At 41.0% G+C, this 19808-nt stretch overlaps 2 protein-coding genes across 4 annotated transcripts in view; one reads left to right on the top strand and one right to left on the bottom strand.

The window, feature by feature from the left end:
* Positions 1-18653, bottom strand: part of QRSL1 (glutaminyl-tRNA amidotransferase subunit QRSL1) — a 36876-nt gene extending 18223 nt beyond the window's left edge. Inside the window, exons 1-4 of the mRNA XM_003897969.5 lie at positions 18438-18653; positions 7998-8157; positions 7582-7680; positions 5418-5514 (exon numbers count right to left, since the gene is read on the bottom strand). Coding sequence (XP_003898018.1) covers positions 5418-5514; positions 7582-7680; positions 7998-8157; positions 18438-18461 — 380 coding nt within the window. The 5' untranslated portion in view covers positions 18462-18653. The remainder of the gene's footprint in view (positions 1-5417; positions 5515-7581; positions 7681-7997; positions 8158-18437) is intronic.
* The window catches only part of RTN4IP1 (reticulon 4 interacting protein 1), a 55420-nt gene continuing 53258 nt past the window's right edge, over positions 17647-19808 (top strand). The window contains exon 1 of one of the 3 annotated variants that reach the window (XM_021937650.2): positions 17647-17815. Coding sequence is in view for 2 of the 3 variants with exons in the window: in XM_009205766.4 (XP_009204030.2) it covers positions 19119-19392 (274 nt within the window). In the remaining variant the exon portion in view is untranslated. Of the gene's footprint in view, positions 17816-18646; positions 19393-19808 lie in introns of those variants that run through there. The other 2 variants (XM_009205766.4, XM_021937649.2) reach the window with 2 other exon arrangements.

The raw sequence follows: 19808 nt of genomic DNA, 5'->3' as shown, positions 1-19808 counted from the left end.
GATTTCCCCCTTGTGAATCAAGGTCTTCCAGCTGAAAAGGGTCATATTCAGTTAAGTCTTCTGAGGAAATCTCTCCCTTAACCAGAAGTTCTATGGAAAACATTACAAGTGGAATGCTAATAACTTTCTTTTAAATTTTTGAAATGATTTTATTCTCGGATAAATTGCAAAAATAAAAATAACATATAAAGCACTTTATACCCCTTACCCAGATGTACCTACGGTCAATATTTTATCCCATTTGCTTTACTACTTGTGTGCTCTGTGTATATATATACATGTACATATATACACAAAGTATGATAGAAACTTAAGGGTATCTTAAGGGTCCAACTTATATATATCATAGCCCTTTATCCCTAAATACTTGAGTGTGTATTTCCTAAGAGTAAGGATATCATGTTATACAGTCACAGTACAGTTATCAATCTCAGTAACATTAATATCAATACGATATGTTTACCTAATCTACTGTACGTAATTCAATTATGTCAACTGATTCAATAATGTACTTTGGCCGGGCGCGGTGGCTCACGCCTGTAATTCTAGCACTTTGGGAGGCCGAGGCGGGCAGATCACGGGGTCAGGAGACCATCCTGTCTAACACGGTGAAACCCCGTCTCTACTAAAAATGCAAAAAATTAGCCGGGCATGGTGGCGGGCACCTGTAGTCCCAGCTACTCGGGAGGCTGAGGCAGGGGAATGGCGTGAATCCGGGAGGGGGAGCTTGCAGTGAGCCGAGATGGCGCCAATGGACTCCAGCCTGGGCGACAGAGCGAGACTCCGTCTCAAAACAAACAAACAAAAAGAATTAATAATAACAATGTACTTTATGGCATTTTATCCCCTTCCTGGATCAAATCTAGAGTCAGGTCTTCCATTTAATTATCATTGTCTCTCTTTTTTGTTTTGAGACATTCTCGCTCTATTGCCCAGGCTGGAGTGCAGTGGCGCAGATCTTGGCTCACTGCAAGCTCCATCTCCCGGTTTCAAGTGATCCAGGTTCAGGCGATTCTCGTGCCTCTCGAGTAGCTGGGACTACAGGCATCCACTACCACGCCTTGGCCTCCAAAAGTGCTGAGATTACAGGTGTGAGCCACTGTGCCCAGGCTCACTGTGATTTTAATTTTGAATTTCCCTAATGATCAAAGATATTAAGCAGTTTTTCATGTGTTTGTCAACTATGTTTTAATCTCTGATGAAATGTCTGTTTAAATCTTTTGTTCATTTTTTAAAAATACAGTTGCTTGTTTTCTTATTTTCTTATTGAGGTGGGAAATGTTCTATGTATTTTGGATATCAGTTCTTTCTGAGATACATGTTTTGCAAATATTTTTCTCTCAGTCTGTGGCTGGCGTTTTCACTTTCTTAGTAGTATATTTCAAAGTACAGAAGTTCTTAATTTTAATGAAGTCTATCAATTTTTTAGTTCTTAATGAAGTCTATCAATTTTTTAAGTGGATTTGTGCTTCATGCATCCTATCTAAAAGACCTTTGACTAATTCTAGGTCACAAATATTTTTCCCTGTCGTTTTAAATTGTTTTTTTCTGTAGAGACAGGGTCTCACTAGGTTGCCCAGGCTGGTCTAGGACTCCTGGCCTCAAGCAATTCTATTGCCTCAGTTTCCCACAGTGCTGAGATAACAGGCGTGAGCCACCAGGCCTGACCTCCCCCTAAATTTTCTTAAGTTTTATGATGTTAGGTTTTACTTTCTTTATCTCTTATCCTGGAAGATTTTCACAGCCCTTTTTTGTTTCCATATGATATTTTAATAGACTGGTTCTCATTTTGGATTTATCTTTTGTTTCCCCATTAGTAGAGTCAGGTTATACATTCTCAGCTGGAATATTACATAGGTGATATTGTATCCTCAGACAATTACATCTGGAGGCACATAACGTCCACTTCACCCTCACTGGTGATGTTAATTTTGATCAGCTGATGAAGGCAATGTCCTAAAAGCCTTTGTTCAAATTTACTCCCATGGATTAGTTCATTCAACATACATATAATGAATTTGAAGAGCTACCACTCTGAACTACACATGCAAGGACTCTTGTTTCTATGAAACAGAGAACAAAGACCAAGCAAATATTACAAATGTGACAAGTGTCATAAAAGGGTAAGTATAAAGTACTTTTGGTGAAAGACTGCTTTTCCCTAAGATCAAGATCAAGGCAAGGAAATCTGCTCTCACCACTTCTATTCAACATTGCACCTAAGGCCCTAACTGGTGCAGTAAGGCAAGAAGAAGAAATAAGATGAACTCTATTTGTAGACTACACAACTTGCTACATAAAATATTCTATAGCACAAACATCAACTAGAACTAATAAGCGAGCTTTAACAAGGTCATGGGATAAAAGGTCAATATAGAAAAATCAATTATGTTTCAATGTACTAGCAATAAACAATTAGAAACTGAAAAAAATACAATTTTCTATAGCATTAAGAAACACGGCCGAGGGCAGTGGCTCACACCTATAATCCCAACACTTTGGGAGGACGAGGTGGGCGGATCACCTGAGGTCAGGAGTTTGAGACCAGCCTGGCCAATATGGTGAAACCCCGTCTCTACTAAAAATACAAAAATTAGCTGGGGGTGGTGGTGGGCACCTGTAGTCCCAGCTACTTGGGAGGTTGAGGCAGGAGAATCTCTTAAACCCAGGAGGCAGAGGTTGCAGTGAGCCGAGATCACTTCACTGCACTCCAGCCTGGGTGACAGAGTGAGATTCTGTCTCAAAAAAGAAAAGAAAAGAAACATAAAACATGGGAATAAATCAAATTATATGTACGATTTATATGCAGGAAATCATAAAAACATTCCTGAGTAAAACAAAATCTCACTAAATGGAGAAATTTAGGTATGGTATTCATGGATGAGAAGACACGTATTATGATGCCAATTCTTTCCAAGTTGATCTATAAATTCAACACAATTACAATCAGAATCCCATTAAACTTCTTTGTAGAAATTAGCAAGCTTATTCTAAAACATATCAAAATATAACAATCTGGATTATGTAAAATGATTTTGAAAAAGAAGAACAAAGTTAGAAGACTCTTACTACATAATTTCAAGGCTTACTATAAAGCTATAATAATCAAGATGGTGTGACACTGGAATAAACAGAGATGCAACAGAGTCCAGAAACAGACCTACATGAATGTGCTCGATTTTTGACAAAAAAACCTAAGATCATTCAACAACAAAAGGATAATCTTTTTTATCATTAGTGCTGGAGTTAATAGACATCCATATGTTTAATAAATGGACTTTATTCATACTATATACGAAAATCTAATTCGAAGTGAATCACAGATCTAAATGTAAGAGCTAAACAATAAAACTTCTAGGAAAAAAGTCTTTGTGACCTTTGTTAGTAAAGATTTCTTGGCCAGGCACAATTGCTTACGCCTGAAATCCCAGCACTTTGGGAGACGAGGCGGGCAGATCACCTGAGGTCAGGAGTTTGAGACCAGCCTGGCCAACATGGTGAAACCCCATCTCTACTAAAAACACAAAACTAGCTGGGCCCAGTGGTGCACGCCTATAATCTCAGCTACTCAGGAGGCTGAGGCAGGAGAATCGCTTGAACCTGGGAGGCAGAGGTTGTAGTGAGCCGAAATCGTGCCGTTGCACCCCATCCTCGGCAACAGGAGCGCAACTGTGTCTCAAAAAACAAAAAAAAATACACACATCATAAAAGAAAAAAATTAAGCCACGTGAGGTGATGTGTGCTTGCAGTCCCAGCTTCTCGGAAGGATGAGGTCAGAGGATCACTTGACCCCAGGAGTTCAAGAACAGCCTGGGTAACATAGTGAAACTCCATCTTTAAAAAATAAAGGAAAAAATGGGCCAGGCACAGTTACTCGTGCCTCCCAACACTTTGTTGGACCAAGCTGGGAGCACAGTTCGAGTCCAGGAGTTTGAGATCAGCCTGGGCAACCCAGTGAGACACTCTCTATATGAAAGGAAGAAAAGAAAAAAGAAAAGAAGGACGGGCACGATGGATTACATGCCTGTAAACCCGGGAGGCCTACGCAGGTGGATCACCTGAAGTCAGGAGTTCAAGAGCAGCCTGGCCAGCATGGTGAAACCCCATCTCTACTAAAAATACAAAAATTAGCTGGGCATGGTGGGGCATGCCTGTAGTCCCAGCTACTTGGGAGGCTGAGTCAGGAGAATTGCTTGAAGCTGGGAGGCGGAGGTTGCAGCGAGCTGAGATCATACCATTGCATTCCAGCCTGGACGACAAGAGCAAAACTTTGTCTCAAAAAAAAAAAAAAAAAAAAGAACGAAAAGAAGAGAAAAAAGGAAGAGAACAATTGATAAACTGGAGTTTATCAAAATTAAGAACTTTTACTGTTTGAAAGGCATGTTCAGAGAATAAAAAGATAAACCAGAGACTTGAATAAAAATTTGCAAATCAGCATCTATCTGATAATGGATTTGAATCCAAAATATATGAAAGAATTCTTTTCTTTTCTTTTTTTTTCCTGAGATGGAGTTGTGTTCTTGTTGCCCAGGCTGGAGTGCAGTGGCGCGATCTCGGCTCACTGCAACCTCCGCCTCCCGGGTTCAAGCGATTCTCCCGCCTCAGCCTCCCAAGTAGCTGGGATTACAGGCATGTGCCACCACACCCGGGTAATTTCTGTGTTTTTAGTAGAGACGGGGTTTCTCCATTTTGGTCAGGTTGGCCTCGAACTCCCTACCTTAGGTGATCTGCCTGCCTTGGCCTCCCAAAGTGCTGGTATTACAGGCCTGAGCCAGAAAGAATTCTTACAACTCAATAATAAGATGACCCAATTTCAAAAAACGGGCAAAGAATTTGAACAGCTGTCTTCACTGATGAAGATACAGGGATGGCAAAATAAACACATGAAAAGATGTTTAACGTTATTAGTCATCAGGGAAATACAAACTAAAAGTAAAATTAGAGATGACTATATATCTGTTATACAACTGAACATAATCTCACAGAGGGACTAAGAAACTGGCATTAGACCCTCAATCCTTTTAGGTAACTACATTTAGTGAAAACAAAGGCACAGGCCGGGCGCAGTGGCTCACGCCTGTAATCCGAGCACTTTGGGAGGCCGAGGCGGGTGGATCATGAGGTCAGGAGATCGAGATCACCCTGGCTAACACAGTGAAACCCCATCTCTACTAAAAATACAAAAAATTAGCCAGGCGTGGTGGCAGGCGCCTGTAGTCCCAGCTACTCGGGAGGCTGAGGCAGGGGAATGGCGTGGACCTGGGCGGCGGAGCTTGCAGTGAGCTGAGATCGCGCCACTGCACTCCAGCTTGGACGACAGAGCGAGACTCTGTCTCCCCACCTCTCCCCACCAAAAAAAAAACGAAAATAAAGGCACAGACATAAGAAACTCAAGAGAAGATTTCAATTTTACTTACCCCATAGCAAACTCATCTAAATTTGTTTTTCCCATTAGTAGAGCTCCCTGATCCAACAACTTCTGAACTACTGTAGCATTATAAGGTGGTATATAACCTGAAAAAAATTCAGTTACTATTATTGTTTTTTACAGTCCAGAAGTCTTTCATTTGTTTATACCTATTATGCCATGAATTCACAGGGAATAGGCTCCAGCAGCTCAGGAGCCTTCCCATTGGTTCTCACACAGTGTGTTTCTCCCGGTGGAGCAGGCTGAGGCTTCAGTTGAACCCAGGTACCTTTCTCTTTGGCTTCCTTCTTTTTCTCATCATTTTCCTTAATGCATTTCAGGAAGCTATCTCGGCTTTTACAGCACTTACTGTGCTCAATATGCACATTCATTCTCTTGGCAAGAATCTTGCCCCTGTTTATTTACAACAATGCCGACAGCATGCTGGGGAACACTGTAGACTCTCCAGTTTCACCATGGTAACACTTGTGGGGCATTCCTTTTTGAACAGTACCCATTCCCTTGATGTCTACAACATCACCTTTCTTACAGGTTCGCATGTATGTGGCAAACAACTCCTTGTTTTCTAAAAGGCCTACAAAACACGTATTGGGGCCTCTCCTCTTTCCCTTTGTGTTCATCATTTTGGTGAATTACTGTATGATGGTGGTTCCTGCCAAAAGGCCAGTTATTTTTTTACAGGAAACAAAACAGTGAACATGCAAATCATATGTAAGAAACAAGAGTCGGCTGGGCGGGGTGGCTCATGCCTGTAATCCCAACACTTTGGGAGGCCAAGACAGGCAGATCACCTGAGGTCAGGAGTTTGAGACCAACCTGGCCAACGTGGAGAAACCCTGTCTCTACTAAAAGTATAAAATTTAGCTGGGTGTGGTGGTGCATGCCTGTAATCTCAGCTACTCAGGAGGTGAGACAGGAGAATCACTTGAACCCAGGAGACAGAAGTTGCAGTGAGCCAAGATTGCGCCACTGCACTCCACCCTGGGCGACAGAGCAAGACTCTGTCTTAAACAAACAAACAAAAAAACAAAAAAAAGAGTCTAAACTGCAATTAAGCAATTCATAATGATATGCCTTAATTATTCCTAATTTAAATAATCAGTTGTACTTTCTTCCAGTAATTTTTTTTCTACTGTTAAATGTATGTTTTCCAAAGATAGTCTGTGCATTCACTATTTTTATAATCTAAAAACAGACTTTAACAGTTAGTTCTACAAAATATTGCATGATAGTCAGAGATGTACCCAGTATTTTTGAAATAATAAATCTCTATTTTGCTCACTGTACTTGACTGTTTCTTCTCAGATGATGTTATACCACACAGTAATTTTTATGTATTTCCAGTAGAAATAGATCTTTATTTTCAACTAAAATTTTCGCTGGCTATTGAAAAGCTGTAGCATACATTCCAAAATAATGAACAACAGTCTGCATATTAGAGGAAGGTGGGGCATATTCCTCATAGAATATTATTTTTAGCGTATAGTACTCTGAATAACCTTTTTTCTATTTCTGTTTCTTCCTAGGATCCAAATATCTTGATAAACCTGCTTTCTTTTGACCGAACTCTAAAGAATAAATCTAAACATTGCCATACTGTGCTATAAGAGAGGAATCAGAAAATAAAAAATAACTGGCCAGTAGATGTTAATGAATCCTCACATCATGTACAAGAGAAGGGTATCGATAATAGCCAGTTCACACTTATTCCCATGTTATCAATTAGCTGAAGGTAGAGGTTATATAGTGTGTTTACAGTAATCAGTTTTTTATTTCATTTTTTAGAGATGGGGTCTCACTATGTGGCCCAGGCTGGACTCAAACTCCTGAGCTCAAGTGATTCTCCCACCTCAGCCTCCCCAGTAGCTGGGACTACAGGCAAGCACCCGATTGGTAATTAGTTATTGAATTGAGTCTTCCTAAATTTAATAGAATCTTTGAAAACTTCTGAAATAGTATTCATTAAGCTGGCCTACCTCTAAAGAAAAATTCTGCATTCTGAAAGAGCAAATAGTAAAAAAGGTGATATTATATTCTAAATATTTCCTTCAAAGATATAATTAGTCTGAAATTATCTAGGTACTTTATTATCCTTAAAGCGAAAAATACCGATTTTTACAAAAGTATCAATGCTCTGATCAGTTAAACTTTACCTTTCAGCATATTTGATGCACATGTTGTCTCAATGCCGGACGTGCTGAAGTTGTCTTTTACTGCAACAGGAATTCCATCTAAATCCCCAAGTGACTGTCCTGCATTAAAAAGCCAAAAGAGTGATAAAGGAGATAGTTTAAAATATAAAGATACATGAATACATGTTATTATAGTAACTACTAGTTTTTGGCAAAGATACTTCTTCAGAAATCAAATTTATGGCAGAAATTAATACAGTTGGACATTATAAGGCATCACACAGCCATTACCCTCATTTTTATTATCCTCATGGCAAGTTCTTTAAATAAGGCTACGTTTTATGTTTAAAGCTTCACTTGCCAAATGGAGACTACTACAACCAATTAAACTCCTTCTCTGGAGATATAACAATTAAGTATAGTTAAAAGCAATTTACCATTCTTATATCTCTTTTCTGATTCTTCAGCTTGTTTTAAGGCCACCTCTTCCGACACAGTAATGTAGGCATTTAGAAACTTGGTCTTCTTGATAAGAGAGAGACATTTTTGACAGAGTTCTGTTGGTGTAATTTGGCCTTGTTTCAGTGCCGCAGAAACCTATAGTGTATACAATTCAAAAACCTTTTACTGAGTCTGCAGAAGTTTCAAATGTTATGTTGGTGGGGGTAGGGGTGATGGAGTGGCTAAGTATAACATTTTAAAGTGAGGCTTAGGTTCAAAATCAACAGAACCTATTACCTCTAACACTTAGTGTAGTGGAGGAAGGGTGATGCACTGATCAGCTTGAGGAGAGGTGGAGGACATGACATTCTTCTCCTTAGCTAACTTTTGGTTTTAAAGTCAGGCTGTACAAACAACAGCAATAAGTCAGGTAAACCATCCTGTCCAGGGGGAGTTGAGGCACAGCATGGGTGAAGGATGGCTGAAGGCAGATTCTGTACAGAGGGTAGCTTAGCTGCAACACAGGCAGTCCAGAGAGAAAAAAAGAGAAGTGAACTGGACAAGGCACTGCAGGATTTTTATGGCTCTCTAAATAAGATCTTTATACCTATTGTGGAGTTCAAGTAAGAGACACTATGAATTGAGAGAAATGCTTATAAAATACAGGTTCAAAGACAAACTAAAAACAAACTTTTCTGAAATTCTGTCTTTAGGGAAGACATTAGGAAGGCTGGTAAAGAAGGAGTTAAAAAAAAACTACACCAAAAGTGACTGAGTAGTAGTGAATACCAGTGTATACTGACAGGAAGTAGGGCCTGAGATGGAGTCATGGGTGTCTAATATTTCCTGTAGGAAGTAATAATAACATATACTTACTAATCAGATAAAAGGGATGAATAACAAGAAGTAAAAGATGACACCAAAACTTTGGAGATTTTATGAAAAGATAATTGGATTAGATGGGAGCTGAGAGAAAAGGAGAACAGGGGAAGGAATAGTATTTACCAAGTATTTTCTAAGAGTCAGGCACTGTTGCTTTACATGCGTTATTACTTCATTGAACCCTTAAAACAACCACACTGGCTGGGTGCAGTGACTCGCTCCTGTAATCCCAGCACTTTGGGAGGCCGAGGTGGGCGGATCATGAGGTCAGGAGATCGAGACCGTCCTGGTCAACATGGTGAAACCCCGTCTCTACTAAAAATATAAAAATTAGCCAGGTGTGGTGGTGCGTGCCTGTAGTCCCAGCTACTTGGGAGGCTGAGGCAGGAGAATCACTTGAACCTGGGAGGCGGAGGTTGCAGTGAGCTGAGATTACGCCACTGTACTCCAGCCTGGTGACAGAGCCAGACTCTGTCAAAAAACAAAACAAAACCAAAAAACAATCACACAAGTTAGGTACTGTTTATCTCATTTGACAGATGAAGAAACTGAAGCTCAGAGACCTGGAGTGATTTGTCCAAAGGCAAACAAATAGTAAAGGACAGTATGACTTCATAATATACAGTCTTCTCCATTTCTATCTCTACTCTATTGGAAGCTTAGGTTGTCCTCCAAGCTGACAGTATTTTCACGTGTCCCATATACACCAAGAAACAGAAGTTTGCATTTGAGGGGAAAATCTCCAAATGATCTGCTCTCAGCTACTGAGTAAATCATCAAAGTAATGGCATTCTTGGGGCTGAGGGTTTTAAATGCAACAAGCAGTAGGAAGAGGTCATCAAGAGGATCCCTAATGCTCACCGACAAGAGGAAAAGGACTTCCATGGGGAGGCTGCTGGACTGCTGCAGGGATGGGGAGGGCAGTGAGGTCTGACTTAAGTAAGTGACTTTTATAGTAACAAGAAGAGAGAGTTTGTCGAATGGTTTGTATGAAAGGTAAACCCTTGGCCAGGTGCGGTCCAGCACTTTGGGAGGCCGAGGCAGACAGATCACCTGAGGCTGGGAGTTGGAGACCAGACTGACCAACATGGAGAAACCCCGTCTCTACTAAAAATATAAAATTAGCCAGGTGTGGTGGCGCATGCCTGTAATCCCAGCTACTTGGGAGACTGAGGCAGAAGAATCGCTTGAACTTAGGAGGCGGAGGTTGCAGCGAGCCAAGATCATGCCATTGCACTCCAACCTGGGCAACAAGAGCGAAACTTTGTCTCAAAATAAACAAAGAAATAAAGAAAAGAAAAGAAATGTAAACTCTCTAGAAGAAAGAAGGTAGAAAGAATAAAAGAGAGCAGTGTGTTTTAATATCATGTATATGGAATGGGAAGAACAAAGATGCTAGCAGGCTGAGTGGAAGAGAGTTAGAACTAGCAAAAACCCAGAGCTGGAGAGACAAACATATGTAGGCAGGTCCATCCCATGGCTAAGTTGTAATAATGAGGAAAATTGCATCTGCCACTTTCTCTCCTTCCTTCACTCCTCTCAAGTCCCCTAATGTCTACTATCCTCAAGCTGCTTCCAGACTGGTCTGAGGATAAAAGCTGAGGTGTTACAATTGTGACTGAACAGCAAGAAATAAGATTGTCTAGGAGTATTCACTGGAAATGATGCCGATTTTCATTGAGACCATTTTTAGGAACTCTAGATTTGAGAAAAACAAAATCAATAAGGGAATTGGAAAAGAGAAGTGAAAATAAAGATGCTAATCAGCTAACTGGACTAAGCATAAGAAGCAGGAAATATAAATCACATATACAGTTCTGTGGGACAAAACTGCAGGTGTCACATCTGAATATAAAACCAAGTTAACTTTTAAGTTTTTGTTAAAAGAAAAAAAATTCTCTCTCTGGCACATCTTTTCTCTAATGGAAACTAGGCCTTCCCTGGCAGCCACTGCTTCTCCTGTTTAGCGCCTACCTACCACATAACACAGAGTCCAGACTGGGAGAGGGGACAGATGATCTCCTTGTTCCTCAATGCTTCTCTTCTCTCAAACATCCTGCTCACCCGAAGCACATGCCTTCGGAGATGACACCACACTCCCTGGTGTGCTGACCTATAGCCTCCCTGGTACTACTTTTCATTCATTGACAATTTTGTTACCTAGCGCACTGTCATCTTCGTTACCATTGCTCCTATCCTCTCCCTTGTTCATGTCAAATTTCAAGTCCATGTACACCAACACCTGATTTTTCAGTTCTTTGATCTCACTTCGCACAAACTTTTCCTTCACCTCACCCCAGTTGCCAACTCTCCTGGTTACTGCCCAGACTACATACATTACTAACATCCGTATGAACTCCAAAATGTCAATTCCAGCCATCCCATGTCTCCAGCCCTCAGCTCACTTACTTTACTATCCACACAGCCAGCAAGAAAAAGGGACCTTAGTTCCACAACCACAGGAAATGAACTCTGCCAAAACCAATGAGGTCCAGAGGGCTGGAGCTCAGATGGAACTCTAGCCCTGGCAATACCTTGCAGTACAACTACAGCACATGGATTTCAGCCTTGTGAGACCCTGAGTAGAGAACCCAGTTACTCCATGCCCAGACTTCTGACCCAGAAAACTGTGAGATCCTGAGATTATGTTACTTTAAGCCACAAAGTTTATGGTAATTTTTTATGCAGCCATAGACAATTAATATACCTCCTTAGAAAAATTTCAAAACCTTGCTCAGGAACCACTCTTCTTAGAAAGGGAAGGGAAAAATGCAAATACATATAATTTAGTAATTTTGTCCCTGTAACAAAATTAATGTTAATAATAGGTAGTACTTAGTTCTAGGCATTGTCCTCGGTGCTTAATATATCATTTAATCTTTACATCCACACTGAGAAGCTATTATTATCTCCATTTACAAATTTAAAAAAACTGAAGTTCCTACATGAGGTCACATAACTAAAAAGCAGCAGAGCTGGCTGGGCGTGGTGGCTCACACCTGTAATCCCAGCACTTTGGGAGGCCAAGGCGGGCTGATCACAAGGTCTAGAGATCAAGACCATCCTGGCCAACATGGTGAAACCCCGTCTCTACTAAAAATACAAAAATTAGCTGGGCGTGGTGGCGGGCATCTGTAGTTCCAGCTACTTGGGAAGCTGAGGCAGGAGAATCGCTTGAACCCGGGAGGCAGAGGTTGCAGTGAGAAGACATTGCGCCACTGTACTCCAGTCTGGCGACAGAGTGAGACTCTGTCTAAAAAAAACAAAAAAAAGGTAGCAGAGCTGGGATTCAACTGAGGACTGATCTTGTTTCCAACACTCATGCGCTGAACTACTTACTATACTACAGGGTGAGTATCCCTTATCCAAAATGCTTGGCACAAGAAGTGTTTAGATTTCGGATATTTTCAGACTTTGGAGTCCTCTATGTGTACTATATGCTTTCCAGCTGAGCATCCCTAACCCAAAAATCTCAAGTCTAAAATGCTCCAGTGAGCATCTCCTTTGAACATGCCCTTTGAAAATCATGTTAGTGCTCAAAAAGTTTTGGATTTTGGAGCATTTCAGATTTTCAGATTAGGGATGTTCAACCTGTGTAATTACTCTCTATGCAAGACACTTTGGCATTTATTTCTCTGTAACGAAGTGGAGACATTTTAATTAACTGAACAGACAGCATTAGAGGTTTACTTAGGAAAAGAACTGTGTTTTTTTTTTTTTTTTTAAACGGAGTCTCGCTCTGTCGTCCAGGCTAGAGTGCAGTGGTGTGATCTCGGCTCACTGTAACCTCCGCCTCCCGGGTTCAAGCGATTCTCCTGCCTCAGCCTCCTGAGTAGCTGGAATTACAGGTGTGCGCCCTCGAACTCCTGACCTCGTGATCTGCCCGCCTCAGCCTTCCGAAGTGCTGGGATTACAGGCATGAGCCACTGTGCACGGCCAGAAAAGAAGGGTCTTTAAAAAAAAAAATTGCCTTGATAAACACTGAAGGTACAGGAGAGCTCTTGAAGGCTGAGTATTCCAGGGACAGGTACTCATCCTCTCTTTAACATAGTCCATTCATGCTTTTGCCTTCTTGCTTCTTGAAATTGCATGTCAAGATCACCAGCAAGCTCCACATTCCTAAACCCACTGGTCAGTACCAGCCCTCATTTTATAGTACTCCTTAGTAGCATTCAACACAAGTGACCACTCCCTCCTTGAAACACTTCTTCTCTGTGTTCAGGACACCATGCCATCCTGGCTTTTCCTCCTGTCTCACTGGGCATTCTTTCAAGTCTCTTTTGCTGGCTTTACTTCCTATTGTTGACCTCCAAAATGTTGGAATTTTAGGTCTTCCTCTATTTTTACACTCAACTTCCGAGGTAATCTCATCTAGCCCTATAGGTTTAATTATCTTCTATACTTTGGCCAATGTGTATCTCTCACCTAGCCTCTTTGCTGAGCTCTGAACTCTTGTATCTAGCTGCTTAAGTGATATCTTCACTTGGATATCTAGGAGGCATCTAAAAATTAACACATCCAAAACAAAACTCTTGATAACCTTCCCGTTCCAAACATGTTCCCTTTAGAGGTTTTCCCATCTTGATGTTACCCAACTTGATGTTTCCCATCTTGATTTCCCCAACTGCCCTGGCCCAAAACCTAAGTAAAACCTTGATTCTTCTCTTTCCCTCAAACCCCATATCCAAAACATCTGCAAACCCTAACTTTAAAAACAATATCTACTCCCACTATCTCTTGCCAATGCAACAGGCTTCTAAAATGCTTTCTTGCTCTTTTTTTTTTTTTTTTTTTGAGCCAGGGCCTTGCTCTGTTGCCAAGCCTGGCGTGCACTGATGTGATCTCGCCTCATTGCAGCCTCAACCTCCCAGGCTCAAGTGATCCTCCCACCTCAGCCTCCTGAGCAGCTGGGATTAAAGCCATGCGCCACCATGCCCAGCTAATTTTTGTGTTTTTTGTAAAGACAGGGTTTCGCCACATTGCCCAGGCTGGTCTTGAACTCCTGAGCTCAATCAGCCTGCCTCAGCTTCTGAAAGTGCTGGGTTTAAAGGCATGAGCCATTGCACCCGGTCAGTCTTTGTACTTTATTACTTGCTTTTCTATAGATCATGGATCCTTAAGAGTCATCTGAAGGAGCTTTTAAAATTTTAACTCAGATCATGTCCACAGATTCAAAACTTTCCAGAAGATTCCCATTACACTTTGAATAAAATCCATACTCCCTACTGTGGCCTCAAAGGTTCTCCGCAATTTGGCTCCTACCTGTCTCCCTAACCTCTTCTCTCATTGCTGTCTTCATTCACTTTTCTCCAGGCATGCTGGCCCTCTTGCTATTCCTCGAACATGTTAAGCTTGCTCTTGTTTTAGGGTCTTTGTACTTACTGTTCCATCTGCCTGGAACACTATTCTCTCAGATCTGCCCAGTGTTCCCCCTTCATATCCTTCTGGTCTCTATTAAGTATTATTCACTCAGTCAGAGAAATCTTCCCTGGCCACTCTAGCTAAAATGTCCAGCTCCCCCAACTAGTTATCATACTATGATCTACTTAATTTTTCTCCACAGTACTTATACTACCTGAAATTATATCCTTTACTTTTTTTTTTTTTAAAAAAAGTGTTTAATGGCTGCATTTCCACAAAAAAATGTTAGGTTTCAGGAAGCAGGAGCTTCTGTCCGTCTTTAATGCTACCCCCCAGTGGCTGGAGCACAGAGGTACTCACTAAATGTTAGTTGAATGAATAACAGTTGTTTAAAATTTAGAATCGATTTCCCTATAGAGCAATGATTAGTTTTTCTAAAGTTGAAGCTCCAAGAAGCCAAATGAATATATCCTTCTTTAAACTTTAGGATTAATAATATTAGCCTGGTGCCTCGCTCCTAGCAACACTGGAATCATGCCACAAAAGACAAAAGTAAAAGTGAGATTCCTCCCCCTTTCTGAATGTACCTGGGTAAAATTTACAAATAGGAATTTTACCTACTTGGCATTTTACCTCTTTTTTGTGCCTAATCCCAGGACTCCTGTTACCATAAGCCTCCACTCACATCCCCCAAATTGCCTCCATCATTTCCAGCCCTTCTCCCTAATTCCCAGCAAATTTTCCCCTCTTCAACTGATTATCTCAATTAAGGTATTATGAAGAAATTTGAACTGTTATAATTTACAACCATGGGTGAACAAATCGTTCAACCTTCCCAGGCATCTGTACATATGTAAAATATAACTGAATTGAAAGATAATTTGTATGAATTAATTAATCTCTAATTGGTAGAATTTAGGGCATCAGTACAGTGATGTGGAAAAAATACAAAGTAGACAGAAGGTAGTTTTAGAGCTGGGGAAATAACCACCAAATGTTTTGCATGCTAGGCATTAATAGGTGTTCATTAAAGGAGTGATTAAGTAAAAGTAATCATGCCAAGGCAACCTCTGGGTCTTCCCCTGGGTCAGCTCTCCTGAATAGTTCTTTTTCCCCCATGACGCAAAAGTTGTTTTTCACTATGGCTCACTCAATGACACCAGAGAGAAGTAGCACTAAAAAAGGTAGCACTTAAGGAGCTATGACAGTTGTCAAAATCAAAATAGAGTCACTTGTGTTAAAATCCTGACTAATGGAGTCAAGGAAGGTCAAGAAGAGAGGGTTCTCATGCACGAATGCCTGATAAGAAGAACTATCACACTCCAGCTGACAAGGGATTGATAACCGAAGTATATAAGGAGTTCAAAAAACTCAACAGGAAAAAAAAAATCCAATAATCAAATTAAAAATGGGCAAAAGATCAGAATAGACATTTCTCAAAAGAAAAACATATAAATGGCAAACCGGTATATGAAAACGTGCTCAACATCACTGATCATCAGAGAACTGCAAATCAAAACTACAATGAGATATCATCTCACTCCACTTAAAATGGCTTCTTCCAAAAGACAGGCAATAATGAATGCTGGTGAGGATAGAGAAAAGTTGGTTGAAATGTAAATTACTACAGCCACTATGGAGAATAGCATGGAGGTTCCTCAAAAACCTAAAAATAGAACTACTGGTTGGGCACAGTGGCTCACAGCTGTAATCCTAGCACTTTGGGAGGCTGAGGGAGGAGGATTGCAATAATTCAAGACCAACCTGGCCAACACAGTGAGACCCTATCTCTAAAAAAATAATAAATAAATAAATAAATAAAAATAGCACAACCATATGATCCAGCAATCTCACTGCTAGGTATATACGCACCTAAAGGAAAGAAAATCAACATAGCAAAGACATATCTGCTCTCTCATGTTTATTGCAGCACTATTCACAATAGCCAAGATTTGAAAGCAACCTAAGTATCTACCAACAGATGAATGGATAGAGAAAATGTCCTACATGTACACAATGGAGTACTATTCAGCCATAAAAAGAATGAGAGCCTGTCATTTGCAACAACATGGATGGAACTGGAGGGCATTATGTTAAGTGAAATAAGCCAGGCACAGAAAGACAAAATCCCATGTTCTCACCTATTTGTGGGAGTTAAAAATTAAAACAATTGATCTCGTGGAGGTAGAGTAGAATGATGGTTACCAGAAGCTAGAAAGGGTAGTAGTAGGGGTGGGAAGTGGGGATGGGTAATGGGTACAAAAATATAGTTAGACAGAATGAATAAGATACAGTATTTGATAGCACAGTGGGTGATTACAGTCAACAATAATTTATTGTACATTTAAAAATAACTAAAAGAGTATAACTGGAATGTTTGTAACACAAAGAAATGATAAATGCTTGAGGTGATGGACACACCATTTACTCTGATGTGATTACTATGCATTGTATGCCTATATCAAAATATCTCATGTGCCCCATAAATACGTACAACTACTATGTACCCATTAAAATTTTTTAAAAAACAACAATCATAAGACTGCAAAAAACACAACCTTGCACAGAGGCCATTGCAACCTTCCACACACACAAGTACTTCTGTAAGGATGTCTGTCCAGCAACTGGCCATCCAACCTTGGACTGATGCCACCTTTGTGACTGATCCTTGTGGCCAAGGATAACTGATTCAAAATAATTTACGTAATCTTTTTCTTTCTGTCTTTAAAAACATCCTTTGCCCCAACCTCCTTGAGTAGGCACATAGTTTACTGTATCACACATATTCCCATTGCATTGCTACCCCAAAATAAATATTTTCTTTAGAGTCTCTTTCTGTTACTTAGATTGCCAGTGGAAAAGGCAGAAAAAGGAAATACCATATTTTTATAGGTTGTATTTAATTTTAAAACAAGTTTTGGGTGTTGTCCATTTATTAATTTATTTTTTAAAGAAAAAATTTGATTCGATACAATTTAAAATGGTAAAATAATAATGTATTTTGGGGAGGAACTATTTATTATTTAAAGCCTGTGGATTTAAAGTTCTCATTATATATTACAGCTATCTATAATTATAATTCCAGGCTGCCAGCTGGGAAACAAACAAACAAACAAAACGACAACTTCTAGGGTGGAATAAAAAGGAAGATGGAAGGCAGTTTAGGTCCTTAGCGCCTACTTCTTACCAGAAATCACCTGAAGTCCCCATTAAACCATACTCCTGAACCTACCACACAGATCTAATTAAGTCTAGATGGGACATAGCTTTAGTTTTAATAGGTGCTTCACGTGACTCTGATAGCAACTGGCCTGCAGGCAGTTCTAAGGTTGAGTGATGGAAGTAAAAAGGAAGTAAAAAGACCTGAATTAAAGCTTAACAGCAGACATAACGTGAGAGGGCAGATTCCAGCCATATCTGCAAGACAGAATGAACAGGGCTTAATGATTTACTGGATATGAAAGATGAGGAAGAATCTAAGGGCAAATGAGATAATATTTGTCTATTAAAAATAGACTATTAAGAATTCAGAAATACCAGAGCTTTTGTTTTTTAAGACGGCGGTTGAGAGGTAAGTCCTGTTACAATGATTACTTCACTGATTAAAGTGAATTTGAGGGTGCTTACGTGACATTTAGAAGAACTGCCCAGAAGGCGTTCACAAATACAGCCTAGAGTTCAAACATGACGTCCAGGAAATGGAGACACGGGTTCGGGAATCCCTGGTATCTTAGTGGTTGGTAAATCCTAGAGAACGAATTCTTTGAAAAAGCCCAAACATTACTGGTTTGAATTTTGCAAACTACAGTTTCGCCGGGCTTCTTAGCGACAACTGCAGCTAAGTGTCGGGGACAGAAGAGAGACTGAAGTGGCCCCGCAAGCCCCCTTTATCTGGCAAAGCCCACTCCGAGACCATCCGGTGCCCGACCCACACCAGAACAAACGTCTAATGGTGAGAAGCCGATTCACCACCCCACAGATCCGCGGTGCAGAGATTTCCCTGCTAAGGCCCTAACTCCTGAATGGGTACGGCGAGTACATCCTAAGGACCGAAAGGTACCTATCCCCCACTCAGTTCAAGAGAAGGCAGCGAGGTGGGCCAAGATGCGTGGTAAAGCCCAGGGACTCTTTGTCAACGAAGTCCGCTGAACTTTCCGCCCTCCCGGGGGCCTCAGCGAGCCAATTCCACTCACTTCTTGGAGGGTCCGGCCCAGCATGGTCCTCGTGCCCAGCCTGCCACCACAGGAGCCAGGCAAGGAGGAAAAAGAGGTCACCGGTCGCTAGTGATGGTACATGGCCGCAGCCATCTTTAATTGTCACTGAGCCTTTCAACATCGAGTACTTGGATTGGTTTAATTGCAGCCCGAGGAAATGATCTTTGCAGGCGATTGGTTGGCGCCGTAAAGCCACCCCGGCGGCTGAGGAGAGCGGGCAGGCAAGGAGATTCCGGGCCAGGGTCGCGGCGGCAGTCGGCAAGCGTTCGATTCTCTGGCATTGGACCGCGAGCGGTGTCTGCCTGTCCCGCCGAGGGTTCCCAGGACAGGGCAGGGATCTAGGGGGTTTGCGCACCTGCTTTTTTTTATGCCCCCCCCCCCTTTTTTTTAGAAGGGGAGAGGGTGAAAGGGAGGGAGGAGAATAGACAGAATACTGACTGGAACGTTGATTGGAGCATTTCATATGCGAAGAGCAGAATAAAAGTTCCATATTCTTTCAGTTTCTCCATTAGATTAGCTTCATTTTCGAATGCTCCGTTTTGCATGCTTAATTTTGAAACTAGCCCGTGGTTTGGCAGAATTTGACCGAATTCAGGGGTGAGAGTTTGATCCAGTCCAAGTGTATTTGAATTTGAGCACGCAGTTCAACCAGTGTTTGCAATGGAATTTCTGAAGACTTACGTACTTAGAAGAAATGCATGCACTGCGGTTTGCTTCTGGAGAAGCAAAGTTGTCCAAAAGCCTTCAGTTAGAAGGATTAGTACTACCTCTCCAAGGAGCACTATCATGCCTGCTTGGGTGATAGATAAATACGGGAAGAATGAAGTACTTCGATTCACTCAGAACATGATGATACCTATCATACACTATCCAAATGAAGTCATTGTCAAAGTTCACGCTGCCAGTGTAAATCCTATAGACGTTAATATGAGAAGTAAGTTTTCAAAAGACATTACGTTTTTTAAAAAAGTCATTATTTAATAAGGTATGCGGTTTTAAAAAATTTGACTACGCTTCTTTGGTTAACTCAAATGAATCATTTAGGTTTTTAACAATACCTCTGCAAATATTATTTCCAAAATTTTTGAAATTGCAATGGCCAGGGTATCTTTCTGGCCATTTGTCTTGATAAAATATAAGCTTGATTGTTTTCATGCGTCCTTAAATATGTAAGTTCAGACTTGAGAACTGTGTCTGTAGCTTTTTTTTTTTTTTTTTTTTTGAAACTGAGTCTCTGTCACCCAGGCTGGAGTGCAGTGGCCTGCTCACTGCAACCTCCGCCTCCTGGGTTCAAGCAAAATTTCTCCTGCCTCAGCCTCCGGAGTAGCTGGGATTACAGGCGCGTGCCAC

This window comes from Papio anubis, chromosome 6 (assembly GCF_008728515.1).
Source record: "Papio anubis isolate 15944 chromosome 6, Panubis1.0, whole genome shotgun sequence".
NCBI lineage: Eukaryota > Metazoa > Chordata > Mammalia > Primates > Cercopithecidae > Papio > Papio anubis.
This window is presented reverse-complemented; position numbering and strand designations above follow the sequence as displayed.